The 22,238-nt window shown below is 42.8% G+C and overlaps 1 protein-coding gene across 1 annotated transcript; it reads left to right on the forward strand.

Annotated features, from left to right (window-relative positions):
• Positions 1-432: 432 nt before the first annotated feature.
• serinc5 (serine incorporator 5) lies at positions 433-21,962 on the forward strand. Its single transcript, XM_047015324.1, has 12 exons — positions 433-780; positions 7,371-7,538; positions 7,894-8,069; positions 8,150-8,232; positions 9,848-9,941; positions 13,945-14,156; positions 14,363-14,455; positions 14,550-14,682; positions 18,269-18,338; positions 18,489-18,525; positions 20,021-20,171; positions 20,378-21,962. The coding sequence occupies exons 1-12, from the start codon at positions 754-756 to the stop codon at positions 20,520-20,522; spliced, it is 1,389 nt and encodes a 462-aa protein (XP_046871280.1). The 5' UTR covers positions 433-753; the 3' UTR covers positions 20,523-21,962.
• The last annotated feature ends 276 nt before the right edge of the window (positions 21,963-22,238 follow it).

Below are 22,238 nucleotides of genomic sequence, written 5' to 3' on the forward strand. Positions count from 1 at the left end.
GCTGCATCAAATGACAGGGTCTCACACAGTGGGCAGCTTTAGAAGTGTCACCTTTGTTGGCCACTGATAGTTCTGCATGTGTTCTGTTGGGGTAAACCTGTTCAGTTCCCTACAAATGGGACCTTCCCTTCTCCTACTTATGTCAGATCAATAAGTATTCTATTTCAAGAAAAGGTGTCGAAGGATGCGTTTTAGAAAGAGTGTGATGTGTTTTTGAAAGCTTGGAGACTGTTTATCTAAATACCATAAAACTTGCCTAACTAATAATACATAAAATATCTTGACATTCCGACTTGGTGATTAAAGCTTCTGTCCCCATGTAAGTTCAAAAAGAGCTTTTTCCTCATGTGATAAATACAAAAATATGTGGAGTAACATTACGAAAACGGAAATCATGGAGGACAAAGAGGGAAAAATCTTACGTCAGATGCCACCACTAGTAGTTGTTTTTAACGTCGTGATCCCAGCTACTTGTGATTGATGAGACCTTGGCTAGTGTGCACTACAGTAGTCGGTCATTAATCTGTTAGTCCTTTGTGTGAGCTCCAAGTGTTTTATCAGCTGCCTGAAGGAAGAAGCGCCATTCTCGGTGGTACAGGCGGGGGAGGAGAGGGAGAGGCGGTGGGAGGGCGGACAGTCGGAAAGAGGGAGTTGAAAGATAGCTGAACGTTTTATCGCCAATCTCATGAGAGAAACCCAACCGTCTCTAATTTAAAAGTTTAGATTTTTCTCAAAGAGTAAAGACGCCACGTAATGTGTACTCCGTGCTGTGTATCGCAGGTAAGGTCCCAACAAATTGTATGGATATAACTAGTATTGATGGTTAGGACAACAACTTGCTAACGAAGGACGCTATTGTTGGTCGTGCTTCGGAAAGAGTCGACATCGAAAAAATATTCTGCCAGCGGAAACGGCGTGATTATATGTAAACTAAGTGAATTGTGCTGTTTTTGTTGGCATAATAGATTGCAGACGATGTCTGTTGAATAACTGTAGCTAGGCTAAACGTTATTCTAGACCAGTTGTGGCATCTCAGGGCCGTTATGGCCAGTGGTGCTACACTCAAGTTGAGTCTCAACATCGTCAACGTCCATGTTATTTGTTTGTGCGAAGGTTAGTTAACTACTGTAGTCAAAATATTTTGTGTGCAATCTGTAGAGCTAGCTACTATGATCAAAACAGGCCTAGTAGTTCTATATTGTTATTGTATACAAAAAATGACCGACAAATCTAGCTGAGATATTTCCCCGTGTTTTTTGTTGGTTTGCGGTTAGTCTCTTTTTCAGTAGAACGAGACCATCTCACTAGTCTACGAGAGGAATCATCCAATGTCTCACTTGAGAAAGTCCTAGTGATAATGTAAGCAAATGTATGAAGTTTAGCTTCAACTCAGTCTTAGTTCCGTTTTGCTTTCAGCATGACGTCTGTGATAGCTAGCTGTGATACTTATGTGACTTATTTGGGCATTCTTGTTTGTTTTGTCACAACTTATCAGTTCACTCTAGAGAGACGTGTTGTAGCCTACCTCAGGGGGACTGCTCTGGCGGTCAACTCGGCAAGGCGATTGAATCAATATCTTATCGCATTAACTTTTACAGCTTACATGTCTGTGGGCTATCTGGCTGTATGACTGTTCCATGGGCTGTCTGGTTGTTAAGGTTACTGCCCGGCTACTCTAACCACTGGGACAGCTCTGTTCTTTTACAGGAATTTAATTAGACACATCCCTCTTTTAGCAGACCCAATGAATAAAATAAAGGAATTATAATGGGATTTGTGTGTGTGTGTGTGTGAGGGCGGGGGGGGGGGGGGGGGGGGGGGGGGGGGGGGGAGAGGAGCTGGTATTACTAGGAAATAAAACTCAAACACTCAAGTCTCTATTGATCGACTGCTCTGGTCAGACCCTTATCCTGTCAGAGACCCACATTATCCCTGCCCTACGGTGTTCATTTTAGGACATCCTCAGATCTCAGACTCAAGTGTCAGACTCAAACGAAAAGGCGTCAAGTCTCAGACCAAAAGTCGTCATACTCAGGCGAAACTGCTTCAGTCTCATAAAAACCTCTGTCATTCTCAGACAAAACGCTCTCAAACCAAACAGCGTAATTCTCAGACAAAACGCTCTCAAACCAAACGCCATCATTCTCAGACAAAACGTTCTTAAACCAAACAGCGTCATTCTCAGACAAAACGCTCTCAAACCAAACGCCATCATTCTCAGACAAAACGTTCTCAAACCAAACGCCATCATTCTCAGACAAAATGCTCTCAAACCAAACGCCATCATTTTCAGACAAAACTTTCTCAAACCAAACGCCATCATTCTCAGACAAAACGTTTTCAACCCTAATCTCAGACAAAACGCTCTCAAACCAAACGCCATCATTCTCAGACAAAACGCTCTCAAACCAAATGTCATCATTCTCAGACAAAACGCTCTTAAACCAAACAGCGTCATTCTCAGCCAAAACGCTCTCAAACCAAACGCCATAATTCTCAGACAAAACGTTCTCAAACCAAACGCCATCATTCTCAGACAAAACACTCCAACCAAACACCATCATTCTCAGACAAAACGCTCTCAAACCAAACGCCATCATTCTCAGACAAAACGCCTTCATTCTCGGACAAACCGCTCTCAAACCAAACGCCATCATTCTCTGACAAAACACTCTCAAACCAAATTGTTTTGTTTGAACATGTTGCTCAAGCTAACGTTTTATCACAGTTTTATCGCTAGCTCACGCACTGAAACATTGAAACATAAATAACAACGTCATAATGACAAGACAATAAGTTGACATGTCGAGTGATAACGGACACCTACTACGTCATTGTAGCAAAACTGTCTTTTCACCGTTCTAAATGATTGCGCTGGGTACATATATGCATAGATATATATAAACACTTGAGGGAAGTCATTACTTCGATAATTATTTTTTCGCCCAGCCCTACTCTAGGTTCGCCTGGCTGCCAGCCCAACTTAACCCCGCCCCATCTTATTGGGGACAAACTATGTCCGGACCAGGAGCTGGTCGGACCAATGAAATTGTCAGGGCGGGATTTATATGATGATGGACAGATGATCAACAGTAACGTAATCAACAACGTCACGAAAGAACGCTTGGGTTCAATTTGTTTTCAACAAACAACATATTACGTTGCTCTGATTGGTTGTAGGCCTATCCAATTGAGCGAAGAGGCATTTGTTTTACGAGTTTGGTTGAAACACGCACCATAGTCACAGCCCAACGGAGAGTTATCAGACTCATATTCTGACTAAAATTATGAGTATGACAACGTCAGGCTAACTCTAGGTTGCGAAAGGAACATCCGATGAGGCAAATAGTTTTAGGTTTAGGAACTAGGTTTTGGGTTCAGGTTAGGTTTTGGGGTCAAGGTTGGGGAAGGGTTAAGGTTAGGTGTTAGGGAAAACAGGATTTTGATTGAGTCCCTACAACAATGGCAATACATGTTTTTTGTGTGTGTAAGTAGGCCTATCCGGTAGTGAGCTGTGTGGGTAGATGAATAGTTTTCCTTAGTTTCTGTCTGTGTTGCCAGGGGCTTTGTTAACCAGTAGGAAAGCAGGCCTGTGTGTGTTGCTGCCTAGCTATTCAAACATGGAGCACAGATAGGAGTGTTTACTTTGGATGGTCTCTTCTACTCCCTTTCTCTGTCTTTTGTTTCCCCATGGCTCTCAGAAAAGTGTGTAATTTGAGAGAACAAGGTGTGCACTAGGGCTGGTCGATAAATCGATAAAAATAACTATCGAAGTAATGACTTCCCTCGATAAAGATATCGTAACATTAGTTCATTTTCAATAATATCGATAACGTCGATAAGAGAATAATTAGGAACAGCAGTCCATTTAATTTCTGTGATGCTGCGGAGAAATGGTAGCCTACGCTCACTAAAATATACTGAGCACCTCGAGTGGAGTAGTTAATGTTAACCGCGGACAATTAGTCTTATTGCCGAAAACAGTGGCAGCGATAGCCATGGCGAGGGAGCAACTTCCAATTAAGAAATTATTGGTAAAAAGGGTTAGTCTTCTTCAGTTATTTGGAAGTTGTTTGGCTTTTTGAAATCCGACAAAGAGCAGAGCAATGTTCGGTGCAAATTGGTGTAGTAAAACAAACAGGTGGCTACCAAGTCTGGTAATACGACAAACTGCAAATGTGGACTTCTTGTTGACCTTGACCTACGGTCTCAGTTAACAAACGTTTTAACAAATCTCTGCTTACAAAGGAGTTGGTAGATCTGTCGAAAGTCCATATTTGTAGTTTTATTTTATTTTATATAATATAACAACATGTAGGAAAATCCCATATCTAACACAACGAATCTGGAGCAGACGCCATGTTGTCAACATCTCCAAGGCAACCGCTTGCTAGATCCGTAAATGAGGGCCGCAAACGGTTTTACGGATTTCTTAGAACGTCTCTGGACCAATAAGAACAGCGTATTGGTCCAATTATAATACTAATATATAAGAAACCTTTTTTACCACCTGAAGCAAAATCAGTCGTTGGGACATGCAGGAAGTGTGAGTTTGCGCCAAGGTATTGATAAGTAGGCCATTGATATAAAGCAAGGTTTTAAAAACCTTAAGTTACTTGACATCAGGTACGTGCTCCCTAGCCGCAAACATTTCTCTCACACCGCTCTGCCTAAACTTTATGCCGAATGTAGGGAAAAAGTTGAGGAGGAGACTTATTTAGCTACTACTACAGATATGTGGTCTATTGTTTAATTATCGTTATCGAATGTAAATATCTATATCGATGATTTTTTACCCATATCGCCCAGCCCTACTCTGACCTAGGATCCGCTCATAGATTTCTTTCTTGGGTTCGACTAGAGCAGGGATACTGAATTAGGAACCCAAAAGGTCCACTCACCAAATTTCCATTCAGTCCAGGCAGGGTCTGGAACAGTGATGGTTTATTTTTCTTGCCCTTAACTCAGAGTTCTGGGGGTAGTTGTGTCTATGCTTTGTGTCATAGGGATGTTTCACGTTACCACTTTTGACAAGGGCAACAGTGTCATTGCAGATTAATATCGGTTTTGTGCTCCCCACCTACAACACAAATGCATTGTGTAGTGGGGTTTGCTCACCATAAAATAGAAATACTTAATTCATAATAAAGTCTCGGGGCACCACCTTAATATTGGTTTAGGACATTAAAGGATCCTATGTTTAATATGTATCCTAGTAATTAGTTCCATCTTTAGAAATTAAGTGTAGAGCCAATAGCAGTAACATTAGTGAACACGCACACGTCAAAATATCTTTACATTTACATTTACATTTAGTCATTTAGCAGACGCTCTTATCCAGAGCGACTTACAGTAAGTACAGGGACATTCCCCCCGAGGCAAGTAGGGTGAAGTGCCTTGCCCAAGGACACAACGTCATTTGGCACGGCGGGGAATCGATCTGGCAACCTTCTGATTCCCTCACCGCTCAGCCATCTGACTCCACATCTTTACAATGAATTTATTCAAGTAAGGTAAACATGGGTAGTATGAACAAGTTAGATTATGAATTTGATATGAGAGACCAATGAAATGGTTTAACTTTACGAAAGACAGAAATTGTACAGTCAATGATTACGCGACGTCCTTACAAACCATAAACAGAGCTCACGCCAATGCCATGTCGGGGAGGAAAGAGCGTTAGCCATAGTTACGTTTGATCAGGGTTGACCAATGAAGTTGAGGGCGGTTCGCGTTCAAGGCCCATTTGAAGAATCTGAAGTCAAAGCGCAGCTGCGCTGCAGGATCATACTGAGGCAGAATCCCAATACTCTGTCCTATCGCAACACCTTTCCCCTAGCCCTTAGTTTACCACTAGCCCTTGACCCTCGAAACTGAGGGGTAAGGGCTACATACCCCTATGAAATGAGACGCCACTGGTTACGGTTACGTCATTTAGCACGTATCGATGTCTCCAAAGCAAGTAGTGTTATGCACTGATATCAAACGAAATTCGCAGCTGATGGAGTTTAGTTAAGTTCGTTTTTCAGGCACTGATTAGCGCGCTCTGATGATTTGCTGCTAATGGAGTTTAGTTAAGTTAGTTTTTCAGGCAGTGATCAGCGCGCTCTGATGATTTGCATGGTAAACAAACAATATGTAACATTTGGTTATTATGTATTATCTCTTACAATCAGGCATTTTGTATTATATCGGCATTCGGTAACAACAGGACTAGTGACACGAGACTTATTATTAGTAATAGCTTATTTTATAGTGGTTGAATCTGGAATGTCCAGCAGCTACATTGAATCAGATTGGAAAAATGTTTGTACATTTGTTTGTCTAGTTGTCAATCTCCCTTCTTACGTATGTATTTCTTTCATATTATCTCTTAAAACAGTGAGGTAAAACGTCACACAAAAGGATTTGATGAAAAACATTGGGGTAATTTTAGATAGCATGTGTGTGACAACCTCTACTGCCGGCTTATCATTGGTCCAAAAATCACCCCCCCATTCCGTGTTCGTACCTTTTTATAAAGAACTGCGAGTTGGCATAAAGACAGAACATTCTCGCCTTGAAAAGGCTGTGTAAGAGGGGTGGTGGGAGACAAGCCGTGTGTTTTTTTATTGTATCGGAGATGCCTATCGTTTTTTTTCTCCCACACCCCAACAGGTGGGGGCGGGGTAAGAGAAGAAGAGAAAACGAGGGAGATGTGAGAGAGAATGGTGGAGTAGGGGGAGGAAGGACATGAGAAAGGTACAGAGGAGAAGAAAAAAAGTTATTTTTGTTCCCCAGGACATCATCTCAATAAAGAAAGACAGACAGGAAGGGAGACGTAGAGAGAGAGAAACAAGGAGAGACAGGGACGGAGACGGGGAGAGAGACAAGGAGGCAGACAGTGATAGAGAAGGAGAGGCAGACAGAGAGAGAGGTGACCAACACTTGATTATCAAGAAGCCACAGAGGTCGAAGGGGGAGAAAGGGCGCTGGGCACAGACCACCTGGCACTTTGCTGTTAGAGTGGGCGGAGATAGCAAGGTCTGCCTGGTTGCCACGGATACCCGATTGTCTCAGTCTGCAGTGGAATGTCTGAGTAGGCCCCGCCCACTGGCTCAGGGTTCTAGAAGCCCCCGCTGACTGGCCAGTATAGAGAGCCAGTACCCCCTCTCTAATGAAATGTAAACAGCCTCACTAATCCATTTGCTGCTAAATAAAAGCTGTTGTGTCTAATTAATTGGCCATTCAATAAGGGATGTGGATCACCAGCGACCTCCTGTCTGTTCCCTTAATGTAGGCTTTTCGCCCAGTATGAGATCAATGCCCCCCGAAGCGAGGACGCACAAACACAGACCTTACTTTTCTGTTCTATTTCTCTATCTCCGCAGCTGGCGTGTTGCTGTGGGAATGCTGCGTGTGCATGCTGTTGTGGCTGCTGTCCCAAGATCAGGCAGTCAACGGGCACCCGCTTCATGTACGCCCTCTACTTCCTGCTGGTCACCATCATCTGCATCGCCATGATGTCACCAAGTGTCGAGGAGATGATGAGGGAAAACGTGAGCATGTTACGCACACGTGGTCATATACACACACACTCATATACACCCTCATACACACACAAACACACTCATACACACTCCAAAAACACACACTCATATGCACATTTCCAGGGTGATCATTGAGGCACAGTTATTGTGTGCTGGGAGCAGGCAGGCTTGTCTGTGCTCTACCTGTGTCCTATGGTGTGTGTGTGGTAACATATGTAGTAGGAGGTGTGTGTTATTTATAACCTCTGTGTGTGTATGTGTTAAAGTGTGTGTGCCTGGTAATAGGGGTGTGTGGTAACATGTTCATGTGTGTCAACGTGTGTGTAGGGTAACCTGTAATGTGTGCGCATTGGTCTCCTTGCAGATCCCCTTCCTGAGTGAGCTGTGCAGGGTGAATGCAGGCGAGCGCTGCCAGGTGCTGGTGGGCTATGCTGCCGTCTACAAGATGTGCTTCGGCATGGCCTGCTTCTTCCTCTTCCTTTGGCTGCTCACCCTCAGGGTCAACAGCAGCAGGGGATGCCGTGCAGCCATACACAACGGGTATGGGGACGTGTGTGTGTGTGTGTGCGCGTTCAAGTGTCGCTGTGTGGTAATGATTATTTCTCTCTCTCTCTGGACAGGTTCTGGTTTATTAAGTTCATAGCTCTGGTGGCTTGCTGTGTCGGAGCCTTCTTCATCCCCCAGCAAGACACCTTCCTTGAAGGTAGGTCACATACACACACACATATACTGGGAAAGACACAGACAGACACACACACTGTCGAAGAATGAACAGACCAGGGGTACTTACATTTACATTTACATTTAGTCATTTAGCAGACGCTCTTATCCAGAGCGACTTACAGTAAGTACAGGGACATTCCCCCGAGGCAAGTAGGGTGAAGTGCCTTGCCCAAGGACACAACGTCATTTGGGGTGGCCGGGAATCGAACTGGCGACCTTCAGACTACTAGCCCAATTCCCTAACCGCTCAGCCACCTGACCCCAAATGACCCCGAGGGTACTTAATGAGAAACCCAATAGGTCCACTCACCAAATGTTCATTCAGTCCAGGGTCCGGAACAGTGATGGTTTATTTTTCTGGCCCTTACCTCAGAGTTCTGGGGGTAATTTTGTTAAAAGTGTCTATGCTTTGTGTCATAGTGACCGGGCAACCGATGCAGATTAATATCGGTTTTGTGCTCCCCACAACACAAATGCATACTTATCAGTCCACTCTGTCTGAAATTTGCGATTTTCGGAATCAACTTTTCGCTTTTGGTTGGGTTTTGTCATGCCATGATTTTCGCAAAGGAAGAATCAGGTACCGTTAGCAAATCGATTAGCCTGCGTTGTTGTGAATGACACACACAACCTGTGTTGAGTGAGTGAGTTTTACAGTGATTACAGTAATTACAACTCCCGATTGGACCTTTGGATTGGACAAGGATGATAGAAACCACATCTAGTACTAAAGAAATAAAGGCTATAGCGCAAAATCACGCATCAATGAAAACTCGCTTGGATCATGACTAAATTAGAATGTTGATTTTGGCTTCGGTCCAAATTGGAGTCCGCCTATTGAGTACCCCCAAGATAGACCCTGCGATCGTACTTCTGCTTATTTGATGCTTTGCCCAAGGTCAAAGATAAATTAGTTCATACTGTGAACTGCACAAGGTAATAAATAAAACCTTAGAGATGTTTTCTCAGAATGGTGTGTCTTCGATCAAATTATGTTGGCCCTTGTCTCAAGCGTGAAAGAACAATCTGTGCACTTGGATTTGTATAGAGTTCTCACGTTATGTGCAAGTTCTTCTGTGCATGTTTTCATGCCCCCGTAGTTCTCATGCCATATGTGATTTAGGCATACACTAATACCTGCCTTTGTCATGTGGCGGCATCAAGTCATATGATTTCAAGTATGGACAAAAGCTTCTTTACAGAGATGCTTGAGTTTGGAACAGTGGGGCCAAAATTTCCGGATCCAAGACCTTGAGCCAGATCTGAGTGCCCAGACCTTCCAACGAGACCCAACAGTCAGAACTGTGCCCTTTTTTTTAATAGAAAATGAATTGTTTATCACTGTCACACCATTACATAATTATCAAGACGTACAAGTTTCCACAGGAAACAAAGTAACTTGACATTAACCGGTAAGTGCGTCTCGAGAAATAATGTTCTTGAAGTACAAGCTTTTCATAAACTATCGAGCCTCAGAACTCTTGCGTTACTGGTTAGTATTCAGAGTCAACTAAGTGAATGAGGGAAGCCGGTTGACTTGAACGACACAGACACACTGGGTCTGACCGTGACCTAACCCGGCCTTCCTTCCCCAGTGTGGAGGTACGTGGGAGCAGGCGGTGGGTTTATCTTCCTGCTTATCCAGCTTAAGTTACTGGTGGAGTTCGCTCACCGATGGAACACAAACTGGTAAGACACACACGCAAACTGGTAAGAACACACATGCACTCTCAACCACGTACACTCACACCAGGGCTCGAAATTGCGGCCATTACATATGCTCCCGAAATTATATATATTTATACATTTAGCAGACGCGCTTATCCAGGGCGATTTACAGTAATTACTGGGACATTCCCCAAGGCAAGTAGGGTGAAGAGCCTTAGCCTGGCTGCCAGCCCAACTTCTCCCCGCCCCAAAAAAATTTGGTCGGGAAGTTGGGTCTGGAGGGTCTCGTATTGTAGCCTGACGTTGTCATACTCATAATTCTAGTCAGAATATGAGTCTGAGAACTTTCCGTTGGGCTTTGACTACAGGCGTGTTTCAAACGAGCCTGGAAAACAAATGCCTCTTCGCTCAATTGGATAGATCTACAACCAATCAGAGCAACAGAGTTTAAACAGAAATTAAACTTTTACCGATTCCCGTAGGAATGTCGGCAAAAACATATTTTCCATCGACAAATGCCTTGATTGCGTCTCTGTTCCTCTTTCAAAATTAATGCGCTGTCGATGTCTTCTAAAACAGACTCGATGGCAGAATCATAACATCCCAGATCTCCAGCGGTAGCCATGTTTGTTTAAAACAAATTCAACTTAAGCGCTCTTGTGTCGTGGGTGATTACGTTACTTTTGATCATCTGTCCATCATCGTATAAAGCCCGCCCTGGCAATTTCATTGGTTCGCCCAGATTCTGGTTTTCTGTAGTTGGTCCCCAATACGAGACCCTCCAGACCCAACTTCCCGACCAAATTTTTTTGGGGGCGGGGAGAAGTTGGGCTGGCAGCCAGGCTACTCGTATTGGGGACCAACTACAGAAAACCAGAATCTGGGCGAACCAATTAAATTGCCAGGGCGGGCTTTTTCTGATACCGTGGCGGCAGAAATGTAGCCGTGGCGGGCTGATACGGAAAAATCAACATAGCGGAAACACTGTATTTACACGTTTACACTTACTTACACTTACAGTTTAGTGCAGTGTAATTGTTTGCCATGATAATTGACCGTTCCCCAGGCCCCGCCCCCTTAGTTACTGTTGCTACGTCCGACACAATACCCGGAACTGTCAACCCAAAAGTACAAAAGCCATAGCGAGTACGGGGATAAGCGCTATAGCTGTCAGTGTGAGTGATGATTTTTAGAGTAATACCTCTCCAATATCCTCCAGACCCAGGCAGAAGGGACTGCAATATTCAGTGGAAGGATATATTCAAAATATTAAAATTAGCAACGATGGGAAAACAACAAAAATCTATGCCAAAGCATACAGGTCTCAAGTTGCCTTGTCTGGCCAGGCACTTCACAGCAAACACAGGGTTTGGATACTCAGGAGTAGGTCCCACACTCACAAAATGCTACTAAGATTAAAATAAAATATGTTTATAATGGCCTGTTGGGACGTTTTGTTCAACATTGAATGTATTTTAAGCTCCTGGCAACTTGCTGGCGTTCCCTGGCTAAATCAGCTTGCAATTTTACAGACATTAACATTAACATTTTGATTTCAACATTAACACATTTGTTGGAGTGACTAATTATGCACTAGCAGTGGTAATAATACTAATTGACATGAACCGTAACTGTTTGGGAATGTTCTCTCAACTAACATATCTTAGATATCGTTCGCTAGCAGCTTAATTTAGCTACCTTGGAGCAGACATATTTGTGTTCGTTGATGTTCGCTAAATTAAGTTGGGAGTGGGGGTATCCCACACTGTTTAATCCACCACCGGCACCTTTCCTCTTGTGCCTTGGGCTTTGGAAATCGAAAGACAACCAAGGTTCCCTCTAATCTGTCAGGATACCTTGTGTCAGATCAACACGTCCCGTAGGCACACGTTGCTTCAGATGTCAAAGCTTGACGGACCTTCTTCTCTTAGTAGTGATTGCTAAGGTACGATTGGACGAGGGCCGTTCTAGGGATGAGTTTCGGGAACGGTCAATTAAATGCCAGTGTGATAATAAATGACCATTTAAAACCATACAAACTGTCATGTTGTACTGTTTTCTTAAAAAATATGACCTGCCAAACAAATGTGCAACTCAAGTAAAATGGTCTTAGATTAGAAAATGACATGGTAAATTAATCCTTAGAAAAATTATCCAAAGACTCGAACCCAAAGACACGGTCGGCAGAAGAACGATTCCTTAACTCGAAGACTCGGTCGGCAGAGGAACAAATCTTTTACCCGAAGACATGGTTGGAGGTGAATGATTCCTTTGTTCGGGTACGAGTCTTTGGATCATTTTTCACGTGACCTGCATAGGCTCAGTACTGGTAGAGGAAACCGAAACCAAGAGAAACCATGACTGTGTCTTCGGATACGAGTCTTTGGATAATTTTTCACGTGATCTGAATACATATGCTCCAAAAAGAAAACAGAAAGGATTTGTTTTCATCATTCACTTTCGCGTGACTGCGAGGTTTAGCAGTAAGATGTGGATGATATTCGTTCTTTGATGACTGGTTACATCAATCTTTGATTTGATTGATTACAGGTTGTTATTTTGGTCGTTTTTGCAACTGTACTTACAGTTCAGTGCGGTGTAATTGTGTGACGTGATAATTTAATGCCAGTGTTATAATGAATAATTACAAATCATAGAAAGTGTCATAATGCTTTGTATTTAATGCGGGAATTTATATTTTAAAAAGTATCTGTTAATATGTATATGTTTGCAATAGTTGACGTATTCAGGTCAGGGAATCAAATGTTGCAGAGTCCGTAAAATGATCCGAACTTTCCATCACTATAATAGTGACCGGTCCACCATTCTATTCAACGTTACATAACCAGTTAAACGTCATCTTTACGTTCTTAACTTTATTGCAGATTTCAGATTAATTAATGAATTTCAGGTTAATATTTGCTGTCAATCACTCCTTGTCACTGCGTTCAGTTGTCTCGTGACAGGGAGTTAACTAGCATGCAAAATTTGAAGTTGAAAAGACAACATGAAAATGTTCGGAGGGTTTGGCATAGGGTTGTAGCCTGGTCGTAACCAGACTCTCGTATATTTCATTTGTACAATGAGTCTGGGCTCAATCCATTGACAAGCGTTAACTTCCTTGAAGGCGGCTACTCAGTTGAACTTTAAAACTATTGGATCTGCCCAGAGCCACTGGATCTGGCGTAACCAATCGCTAGCGTTTGCCTCAGCCAACTCCACCACTAATGAAGCTAGCTGGAAAATCAAACAAACCCCGTGGGGGATCAAAGATTGTTCTTGCTCCGGCTTTAACGTCTGGATATTCGGCAACGCTGCCACAACGGACCGAATGGCTTCGCTCGCATCTTTCTCCACCGCCATTACGGAACTACAACTCAAACTAGCGCACACATCAACCTCATTGTTCTCAGCCACTCCCTCTGTTCGCTGATTGGACCGGTCAAAGGTTTACCGGAGACATCTGACTAATATATCTAAAGCCCAGACGCAGTACAGAAGCAAAATGAAAATTAAGCGGAAGTACGTAGGAGGGCAGAGCCAGGCTAGAAGGGTTGGGCGGTATGGCCAAAAATGTATATCATAGTATAATTTTGAATCACGGACGGTAACGGTATACATCATGATATATTCGTTGTTCTTAAAATTTCTAGTTGTCTAATCTACCGAATTTGAATTTAGATGGGGTATGTTGGGTGTGTCTGGAAGGCTCTACCGCGGTTACACGGTATAGTCAAAATCCATATTGTAGGCCAAATTCATACCGCTATATTTCTGTACTGCTCATCGTGAGTGTGTACTCAGAGCTTCCTCTCTCTAGCCAGAGGAAGGAAGGAGGAACCAACAGAGGGAGAGAGAGAATGAGAGCAGGGGTCAGATTGACCTAGAAGAATGGAGATGGGGAGGAGAGAGAGAGGAAGGGTTCAGAGTATGTTATCCCCCTACAGCGTGTACTAAGGTGGACTCTGTAGATGGAAACCACAGCCTTGCCAGACACCCTAACCCCTCCTCCACCTTCCCACAGGTACTCGGGGGTGAAGTATAACCGGCTGTGGTATGCTGCGCTGGCCCTGGTCACCCTGGTCCTGTTCACTGTGGCTGTGGGTGCTGTAGTATTCATGGCCTTGTACTACACCCACTCGGAGGCCTGCCTGCTCAATAAGATCTTCCTGTCGACCAACGCCAGCCTCTGCTTCCTGGTCTCCCTGCTCGCCATCTCTCCATGCATCCAGAAACGTAAGGGCTACTGCACACACACACACCAGCACGTGCACAAGGATGCACACACGTGACACAATCATGCACCGATCATACCACCACACGCGCTTGTTAGAAGCAGAGTGACCGTGTGTTTTGTTTGTGTGTGTTTGTGTCTGTTTTATGTGTGTGTGCGTCTGTATGTATGCATGTGTGTGTGTGTGTGTGTATGTGTGTGTGTCCAGTTAAGCCCACGTCAGGCCTTCTTCAGCCGGGAGTCATCAGTGTCTACGTCATGTACCTCACCTTCTCCGCCTTCTCCAGCAAACCAATCGAGAGTGAGTATGCTGGGGGGAGAGAGGACAGGGGAGAGTCAGACATAATTCTGTCATGTAAGGCATACAGTAGACTAATAAACACACTCTCTCATAGCGGTGAAGGTGAATGACGAGGACATGCAGGTGTGCGTGTTCCCCTTCAAGCTTGGCTCAGGCGGTGATGGTGATAACAAGATCGTAACCAGTGTGGGAATTGTTATCCTGTTTGGATGTGTTCTCTACTCCTGGTGAGACCCCCCCCACACACACACACACACACACACACACACTCTCCGTAAAAAAAGGGGTATGTGATTTACTGTTGCTGGAGTGAAAGGATATTTAATTTCTACGTTGTGTAGAAGATCCAGCGTGGTGGAAATCTGAGACTCAACCAGTCACCTCCAAACCTATTGTTTAAACTAATAGCAAACATCCAAACATTTGGAGAATTTTCCTGGGTGTACTTACATTTTACAACTGATATTTCTGTATATTTTAAATACATATGCATGGTTATTATTTGTGAAGATTGCATGGATTTAAAAGCATACCTTTGTTGTTGCTCATTTACACTTCAAAATACTAAGAGTGAAGTGTAGAATGAAACTGTTCTCTTATTTCCCTTGGTGCAAGAGGGAATGGTGATAGGCTATATGGCAGCCTCACATAGTTGAAACTGTCGCATTTACTCATATTGCAATCATTCATTTATAAAGAACCCCCTTTGAAAAAATCTTATTCTAACAATGCTGTCACCGGCAGTATCTCAGCTAGAATCGGGATTCAAACAGTACTATCTGCAAACTGAAAATATGCCCCCAAAGACATAAATAAGCTTGACACTTATTTTGGGACTGATGGCCATCATAACAAGTTTACTGGAAGCGATCATTGTGCTCCTCGATTCAGACCGGTAAGTTGTACAGCTGAGCTAGCTAACTACTAGACTATTGCTGTGTGGGAATTGCAGAAGCTAACCAGTTGAAGGGCGTACAAAAATACACAGTGTTGATGTCACAGCCTGGAAACATAGCTAGCTACATGTTATCACTCTGGCCTTGCCAGTGGCATTGCCACAGTTAGCTTCACGGGGACTCCCACAAGGATATATGCCCTTTATGCAGAGAAGCACAGCCACCTTCACACAAGTACCTACACAACTACACAAGTAAAAGTACAAAGTACGCTTCTCAAAAACTACTCAAGAGTTCCAAACATTCAGTTCTGTCCATAAATTAACTGTGCGATTATAACGATAAACTCTCTCTGAAACCTGGTGCAGCAGGGACTTTTTTTTGTCCAAATATCAAGGTTTTAATTGGTTGATTTACGATCGGATATCTTTATTGGCTACTGAAATGCCGGTCAAATGTTTGAATATGAATTCAAATTGTAGGCTAGGCTACTCAGTGACAAATTGTGATTTTGAAAGTAGCAAAGTAAATTACTTAGCTGACAGAGTTAAAATATACTCATAAGTACACGAAAAAACAACTTAATTACAGTAACTTGAGTAGTTGTAATTCGTTACTTCCACCCCTGGTCTTTAATATATAACTAATCGGTCGGATATCTTTATTGGCTACTGAAATGCCGGTCAAATGTTTGAATATGAATTCAAATTGTAGGCTAGGCTACTCAGTGACAAATTGTGATTTTGAAAGTAGCAAAGTAAATTACTTAGCTGACAGAGTTAAAATATACTCATAAGTACACGAAAAAACAACTTAATTACAGTAACTTGAGTAGTTGTAATTCGTTACTTCCACCCCTGGTCTTTAATATATAACTAATCCCATCACACCAGTCAACTGCACCACTGACTTCTACCTGTTGAATAGACTGACTGTCTCTAACTAGGAGACTAACTTGGAGCTCTGAAGTTTCTAAATAGGAGACTAGCAGGCTAGCTCTGACTAGGAGACTATTTCTGTCACATAGATGGACTTACCAAGGGGATTTATGGATATATACTGTTTGCTGCATGTTATGGAGTGGGCAGCCCATTCCCCAGACCTTAATCCAATATAAAACTTGTGGGGTGACATCAAACATGCTGTTTCTGAGGCAAAACCAAGAAATGCAGAGGAACTGTGGAAGGTTGTCAAATCATCCTGGGCTGGAATACCCGTTTACAGGTGCCAGAAGTTGGTCGACTCCATGCAGCACAGATGTGAAGCAATATTTTAAAAACTTGGTTATACAACTAAATATTCGTTCATTGATTCACAGGAATGCTAAATCTTTACTTTTTGTAAGTTTGTAATGAATAATGCAGATACTGCTATTTCTTTGAACAGCCCATTATATTTATTTACGTCATTTTCTGTAACATAATTAAATATTGATACTTTTTTGGGGGGTCATGTTTTAATGTAAAATAAGATGTGCATTGTTCCCAACAAATGAAAAAAAAAAAAAAAAAAAGGATTTTGAGCTATTATTTTGAACACAACTGTATTTATCCTAAGATTTATACTACAGTTTCTCACACTGCTCTGGTGGGATCTTGGTCTTCTCCTCTTCCAGTCTCTTCCACAGTTCTGTAACTGTAGTGGCTTTCTTGCCATAATTTTGTCACCAAGGATTTTTAAGAGATTATCAATCGGGTTTAGATCAGAACTCTGGGCTGGTCATTTCATTATTTCAATGTTGTAAGCTTCAAGGAACTGCTTCACCCGATTTGCAGTGTGTCAAGGGGCTTATTGGAAGATGCTCGCAGGGAAGGAACTGCATGTTGCCAAAGGAGGTTCTGATAAACATTTGCATTCCCCCTGCCATGTAGCTGTATAAGAGGCCCAACTCCTGCTGCAGAAAGCATCCCCTAAACCATTAATGCTTCCTCCTCCACATTTTACTGACTTCTTGATGCACTTCGGGTCCAGTCTTTCCCCAGTTTGACGCCAATCATGATTTTACCCATCTGAACCAAATAAGTAAAACTTGCTGTTATCCCTCTAGTGAACTGGACCAGTTATCTTCTGTCCACACAACATGCTCCTCAGCTAAAGCTGCCTTTTGATTCCTTCTGCTGATGAGAGGCTGTAGTCACTGCAGAGTGGGCATTCAGTCAAAATTATTTTAAAAACAGCGAGACACTGTATATACCCTGTTCAGTGCTGAACTGGTGAGCAATTCCAGGTGCAATGTTGAACCCATTCCCTGTAGAGACTCTCCACATTATCCTGTCCTCTCGTGCATTTGTCTTACGTGGACAACCAGTCTTTTTGAGGGACTTGAATGAAGTAGTGTCATTGTAAAACTTGAATATTCTAGAATCACAGATTTGGAACAACTAACTTCTCTTGCAGTGGATGAAAGGGTAATCTCTTTGGCCTTCAGTTACCTTAGAGTTTAAGTTACCTTTAACTGACTCACAAGTCAGTGATAATTGGGAAGTTATTTTAACAGAAATGCTGCCAGTTAAATAGGGTTTGTCAGATAATTAAGGAAATTAGCACCAGGTGCCAGATTAACACCAACACATGTATCTGAAAGTGTTATTTTTCAACTGTTCAATTGTTATCCTGTGCTTCAGAATATATTTAATTTATGAAATAAACTTAAAAACTGCTCTACTACTCCTGTTGGGATAACTTCAAATAGGACTAAGCAGTGACCTTGAAATTAAGGAAAATTGTAGGTTGGTCTCTCATTTTGATCTCAAGTGTATATGATATAGCTAAAGCAAGAATGATGGGTGTGATTGGAACTGCTGAAGAAAGGGTGTGTCCCCATATGTTTGTAAGAGTAGTCTCCTTAGGTCTTTCAATAACCATAGTCACTGCTTCCTGTGTGTGCGTGTGTGTGCACGTGTGTGTACGTGTGTAGTTTGACATCCACAACCAAAAGAAGCTCTGCAGCACTGGGGGTGTTTGGGAGCAGCGAGCCGGAGACTGAGGTAGGAACACCACACACATGTGCAGACCTCCTTCATTCTGTCCCTCTACCACACTACTTCTTGGTTTGCATAACAAATGCTTGTGTATGCGCCAGTCTTCCATTCCAGTGTGTGAAACTTTATTTTTATCTCTGTCTCTTTCTTTTTCAGAGAGCACGCTGCTGCTTCTGTTTTGGAGATGCCAGAGGTAAACATGTTCACTATAGAACACTCCCTGACTCTATGCCCCCTCTTCCCTCTCTCTCAGGGGAGTAGACAGACGTTGTTAACATTCGGGCTTAGCTGAAACCTAACATAGGACCTTTGATCTCAGCTAGGGACATCAACAGAGAATGCGAGCTTGCACGCTGGGCGAACAAAATATTTCGCATAAATTTAGTGTATAAAAAACATTTGGTTTATGTAGTATAAACATTACGTTAGACTCATTGTTATCATGAATGTAGGTGCCAAATCCGATTATATTATAAATCAACAGGCAAAGGTTTATTTATAAACTAGATTCTTATCTTTACTTACTAAAAAAAAGTTTTTACCTACGTTCTGCCATTTCTCCTCTTTTCTCTTCCTGCGACCCTCTTTCCGTTGTCACTGACTAGTGTCATTTAGAAGCCGAAAACTTACACCATTGTTTTTTTTGTTGAGATATAACATTTTTGGGGCTACACTCAAATGGTTCGGGGCTGCAGCCCTGGCAAAAATGGCTTGCGACGCCGCTGCTTGCTCTCCTTTGTTTCTCTCTCTCCCTCCCCCCTTCTCTGTCTCTCCTCTCCACCCCCCCTCCTGTCTCTCTCCCACCTTGTTCATCTCTCACACCCCTCCTCTTTCTGTCTCCCAGTCCATCAGGCCTCCCATAGCTATATTTATTGAACAGTCACAAACCCACAATGGAGGGAAAGCATTGGGTAACAAACACAGATGATGTCACTATTACTAGGAGCTTTTTCTGGGCTGTGGAGAACAAAGGTGCAATTCTGCCCCCTAGTGTATGAGTAGCAGTATTGCAAATATGAGGTCCACCTAAAAAATATGCCATTGTTAGCAACACCAGTTGATAAAAACCCATTACGCTGTATTTCACACATACTAACACCATAGCAACATGTCCAAAGACAGCAATTTGTGACACAAATATACAGGATTGATCGAATAAACAGAAGAAACTACAGATTTCACACTGTTGACACAAGCTGCTACCATCTTGGATTACGAAGTCAGACGTAATGGGTTTCTTCAAACTTTCTGAACTCTGACTTCCGAATTTAACTGAAACACACCATCAAGCAACAAAGTCCCCTAGTGGAGGAAGAAACGACCTATTGATCAATCTACGTATTGATCCATTTATTTTAATCTATTTTTTCCTATTTTCCCTAAAAATGATGTTTTACGTTGTTTTGTGAAAGCCTCAAAACAATGGAAAGTTCAGTTGACCACCGCGACTAATAGCTGTGTACTGGAGCACACTTTGTTTGCGGATACCCCCGTGTCCATATACTGATGTTCACGTAGTAGTGCTGAAGATCGCTTGTGCGCTGTGTTTGGTTGGTTAGTGAATTATGTATGGTGTATAGTGTTGATGTAATTGCGTTGTGCACTCGTGTGAGTGCCTGTGTTTGGTTGGCGTGTGTGTGCTGTGTTGTGGTAATGTGGTTGTGTGAGTGCTGTGTTCTGTTGCCTAGACGACCAGGACAATGATGAGGAGAGGAGGGGTGGGGGCCAGGATGTGATGAATGACGAGAAGGACGGGACAGTCTACCGCTACTCCTACTTCCACTGTGTCTTCTTCCTGGGGTCCCTCTATGTCATGATGAACCTCACCAACTGGTTCCAGTATGCACACACACACACACGTGCACAGTCACTATACATATATACACTACAGACATACACACGCACACACCATCCACATACACATTTTGTGCACACGCTATACTTTCACGTGCCAAAGCGCACTACGTACACATACAACACATGCATCTTTGTGTGATTGCATTTATTAAATATGTATCTGCTGGGTCTGTGTGCGTCCACCTCAGTTACGACAACCACAAGATTGAGAAGATTCTGGAAGGCAGCTGGTCGGTGTTCTGGATCAAGATGGTGTCTTGCTGGGTCTGTCTGCTCTTCTACATGTGGACCCTCATGTCCCCGCTCATCTGCACCAAGCGCTTCCAGGCCTAGGGCAGACACACACACAGACACACACAGATGAACGCACATACACGCACGCACTCTCTCACACACACTCTCGCATACACACACAGATAGGCTGTTTTTTTGTTTGTTTCTTTTTTTGGTTTTAAATTTCATTTTGTTTACATTTTTCCTCATATGATCATGTTTATGATATTGATGCCTTGAAGGCAGACAAAATATCTCGATGAGGTGTGTTTTGTGTTCTAATAGATTTGAGGTGCTACCTTCACTAAGCAAGGAGTTCCAGTTGTAGTTAGTTTGCTGCCATTGTATCCTGGAGGTGTTGACTTCTAGGATGGATGTCAAAACACCAGGAGATGCTTTACAATTGTGGGCTTGACCAGGGAAGACAGGGGTGTCACATAAACTCTGGTCTCCCTGCCCCAGCCTTTGTTACACATCTCATACGTGTGCTTTTGTGTCTTATATTTCTTACGTGTGTCTCACCATCCTGCTCTGGCCTGCCAGGCTGGGCCTGTTTGAGTCAGTTGTACCACAAACATAAAGAGCAGGTCGTGGCCTGTTCCATTCATGTTCAGGACTGCAGATTTCTCAAGTGAGGCGTGTTTACCTTCACTTCCTGGACGTGTCTGCAAGGACTAGCGGAAAAGACATTGGTCCCGGCCCTGTTCCAAACACATTTCTCAGGCTTGCATATCAGCTGGATGTCTCTGTGCTTGTTTTAATTGTGCTCTTTTATAGACTTTTTCTATGCAATCAAACAAGCCCCTGTTTAATGGGACACTCCTTTGGAAGGGGTTAGTTGAGTTCAGATTAGCAGTAGCCAGTCTAGATGATGTCGGGGCTCATTTCTGAGCTGGTTGTGTGATTCGCCAGATTGTGGTTTTGCACACCTCACCTCCGGCATAATTGCACTGCCATGTCTGTTTAGGTGACATCACCAGGAACTGAGCATTGACCAATACAATTTATAAGCTCAGCTGCAATCAGACAAGAGGAAGAAGCGTCACATGCCAAAGGTAGATTGCAGAAAACGCCAGTGGAAGTTAGTATCCGTATCTGTCTGCTACTCACTCTCTCCCTTCTATCTCACACACACTCGCCCCTGTCCACATGTGTACATCCATGCACACACACACCAGCAGGTCTGTGAGTGGTATTGCATCAGTAATACAGATATGCAGTTTTCCTTTTGGCATTTGTATCAGTCAGTCTGGTCACTGTTCAGTCTCGTAAGCCAGTATTACAGTTACCATGTGCTCCGTAGCTCATTTAGAAGGCTTAGAGAGTTTTACTTTGACTGGCCAAACAACACATTTATTTACAGAACCCTTGTTTTAACTGTTTTCTATTGAAGCTGTTTTGTTATTCTGCATTCCGTTTGTAATTTATCATAATATGTAAGTGCTCTGTGTCTGTTTCTTACCAATTAAGCATTGATTAATAAACCAATAATTATTTCTATGCCATGCTTCCATTCAATATATTAAACTTGTGATCCTAAGTGTCCATGTTCACTATGGTTTGTACATTGAAAGTGCATGGGTATACCAACAAACCAACTGGAAGTTTGCTATATTTATACGTTTGTAGAGGACGTGTCATGTTTAGTACAAAAAGAAAAATTATATTTTAATAAATGCTTGAATTATGCTAAATAATGGACAATATAGTGACTTGTCATTATTAAATGAGCAGCTGCTATTTGTAGGCCCCTGAGGGCCAGGGACATCAGTATCA

Source organism: Hypomesus transpacificus, unplaced genomic scaffold (assembly GCF_021917145.1).
Source record: "Hypomesus transpacificus isolate Combined female unplaced genomic scaffold, fHypTra1 scaffold_30, whole genome shotgun sequence".
NCBI lineage: Eukaryota > Metazoa > Chordata > Actinopteri > Osmeriformes > Osmeridae > Hypomesus > Hypomesus transpacificus.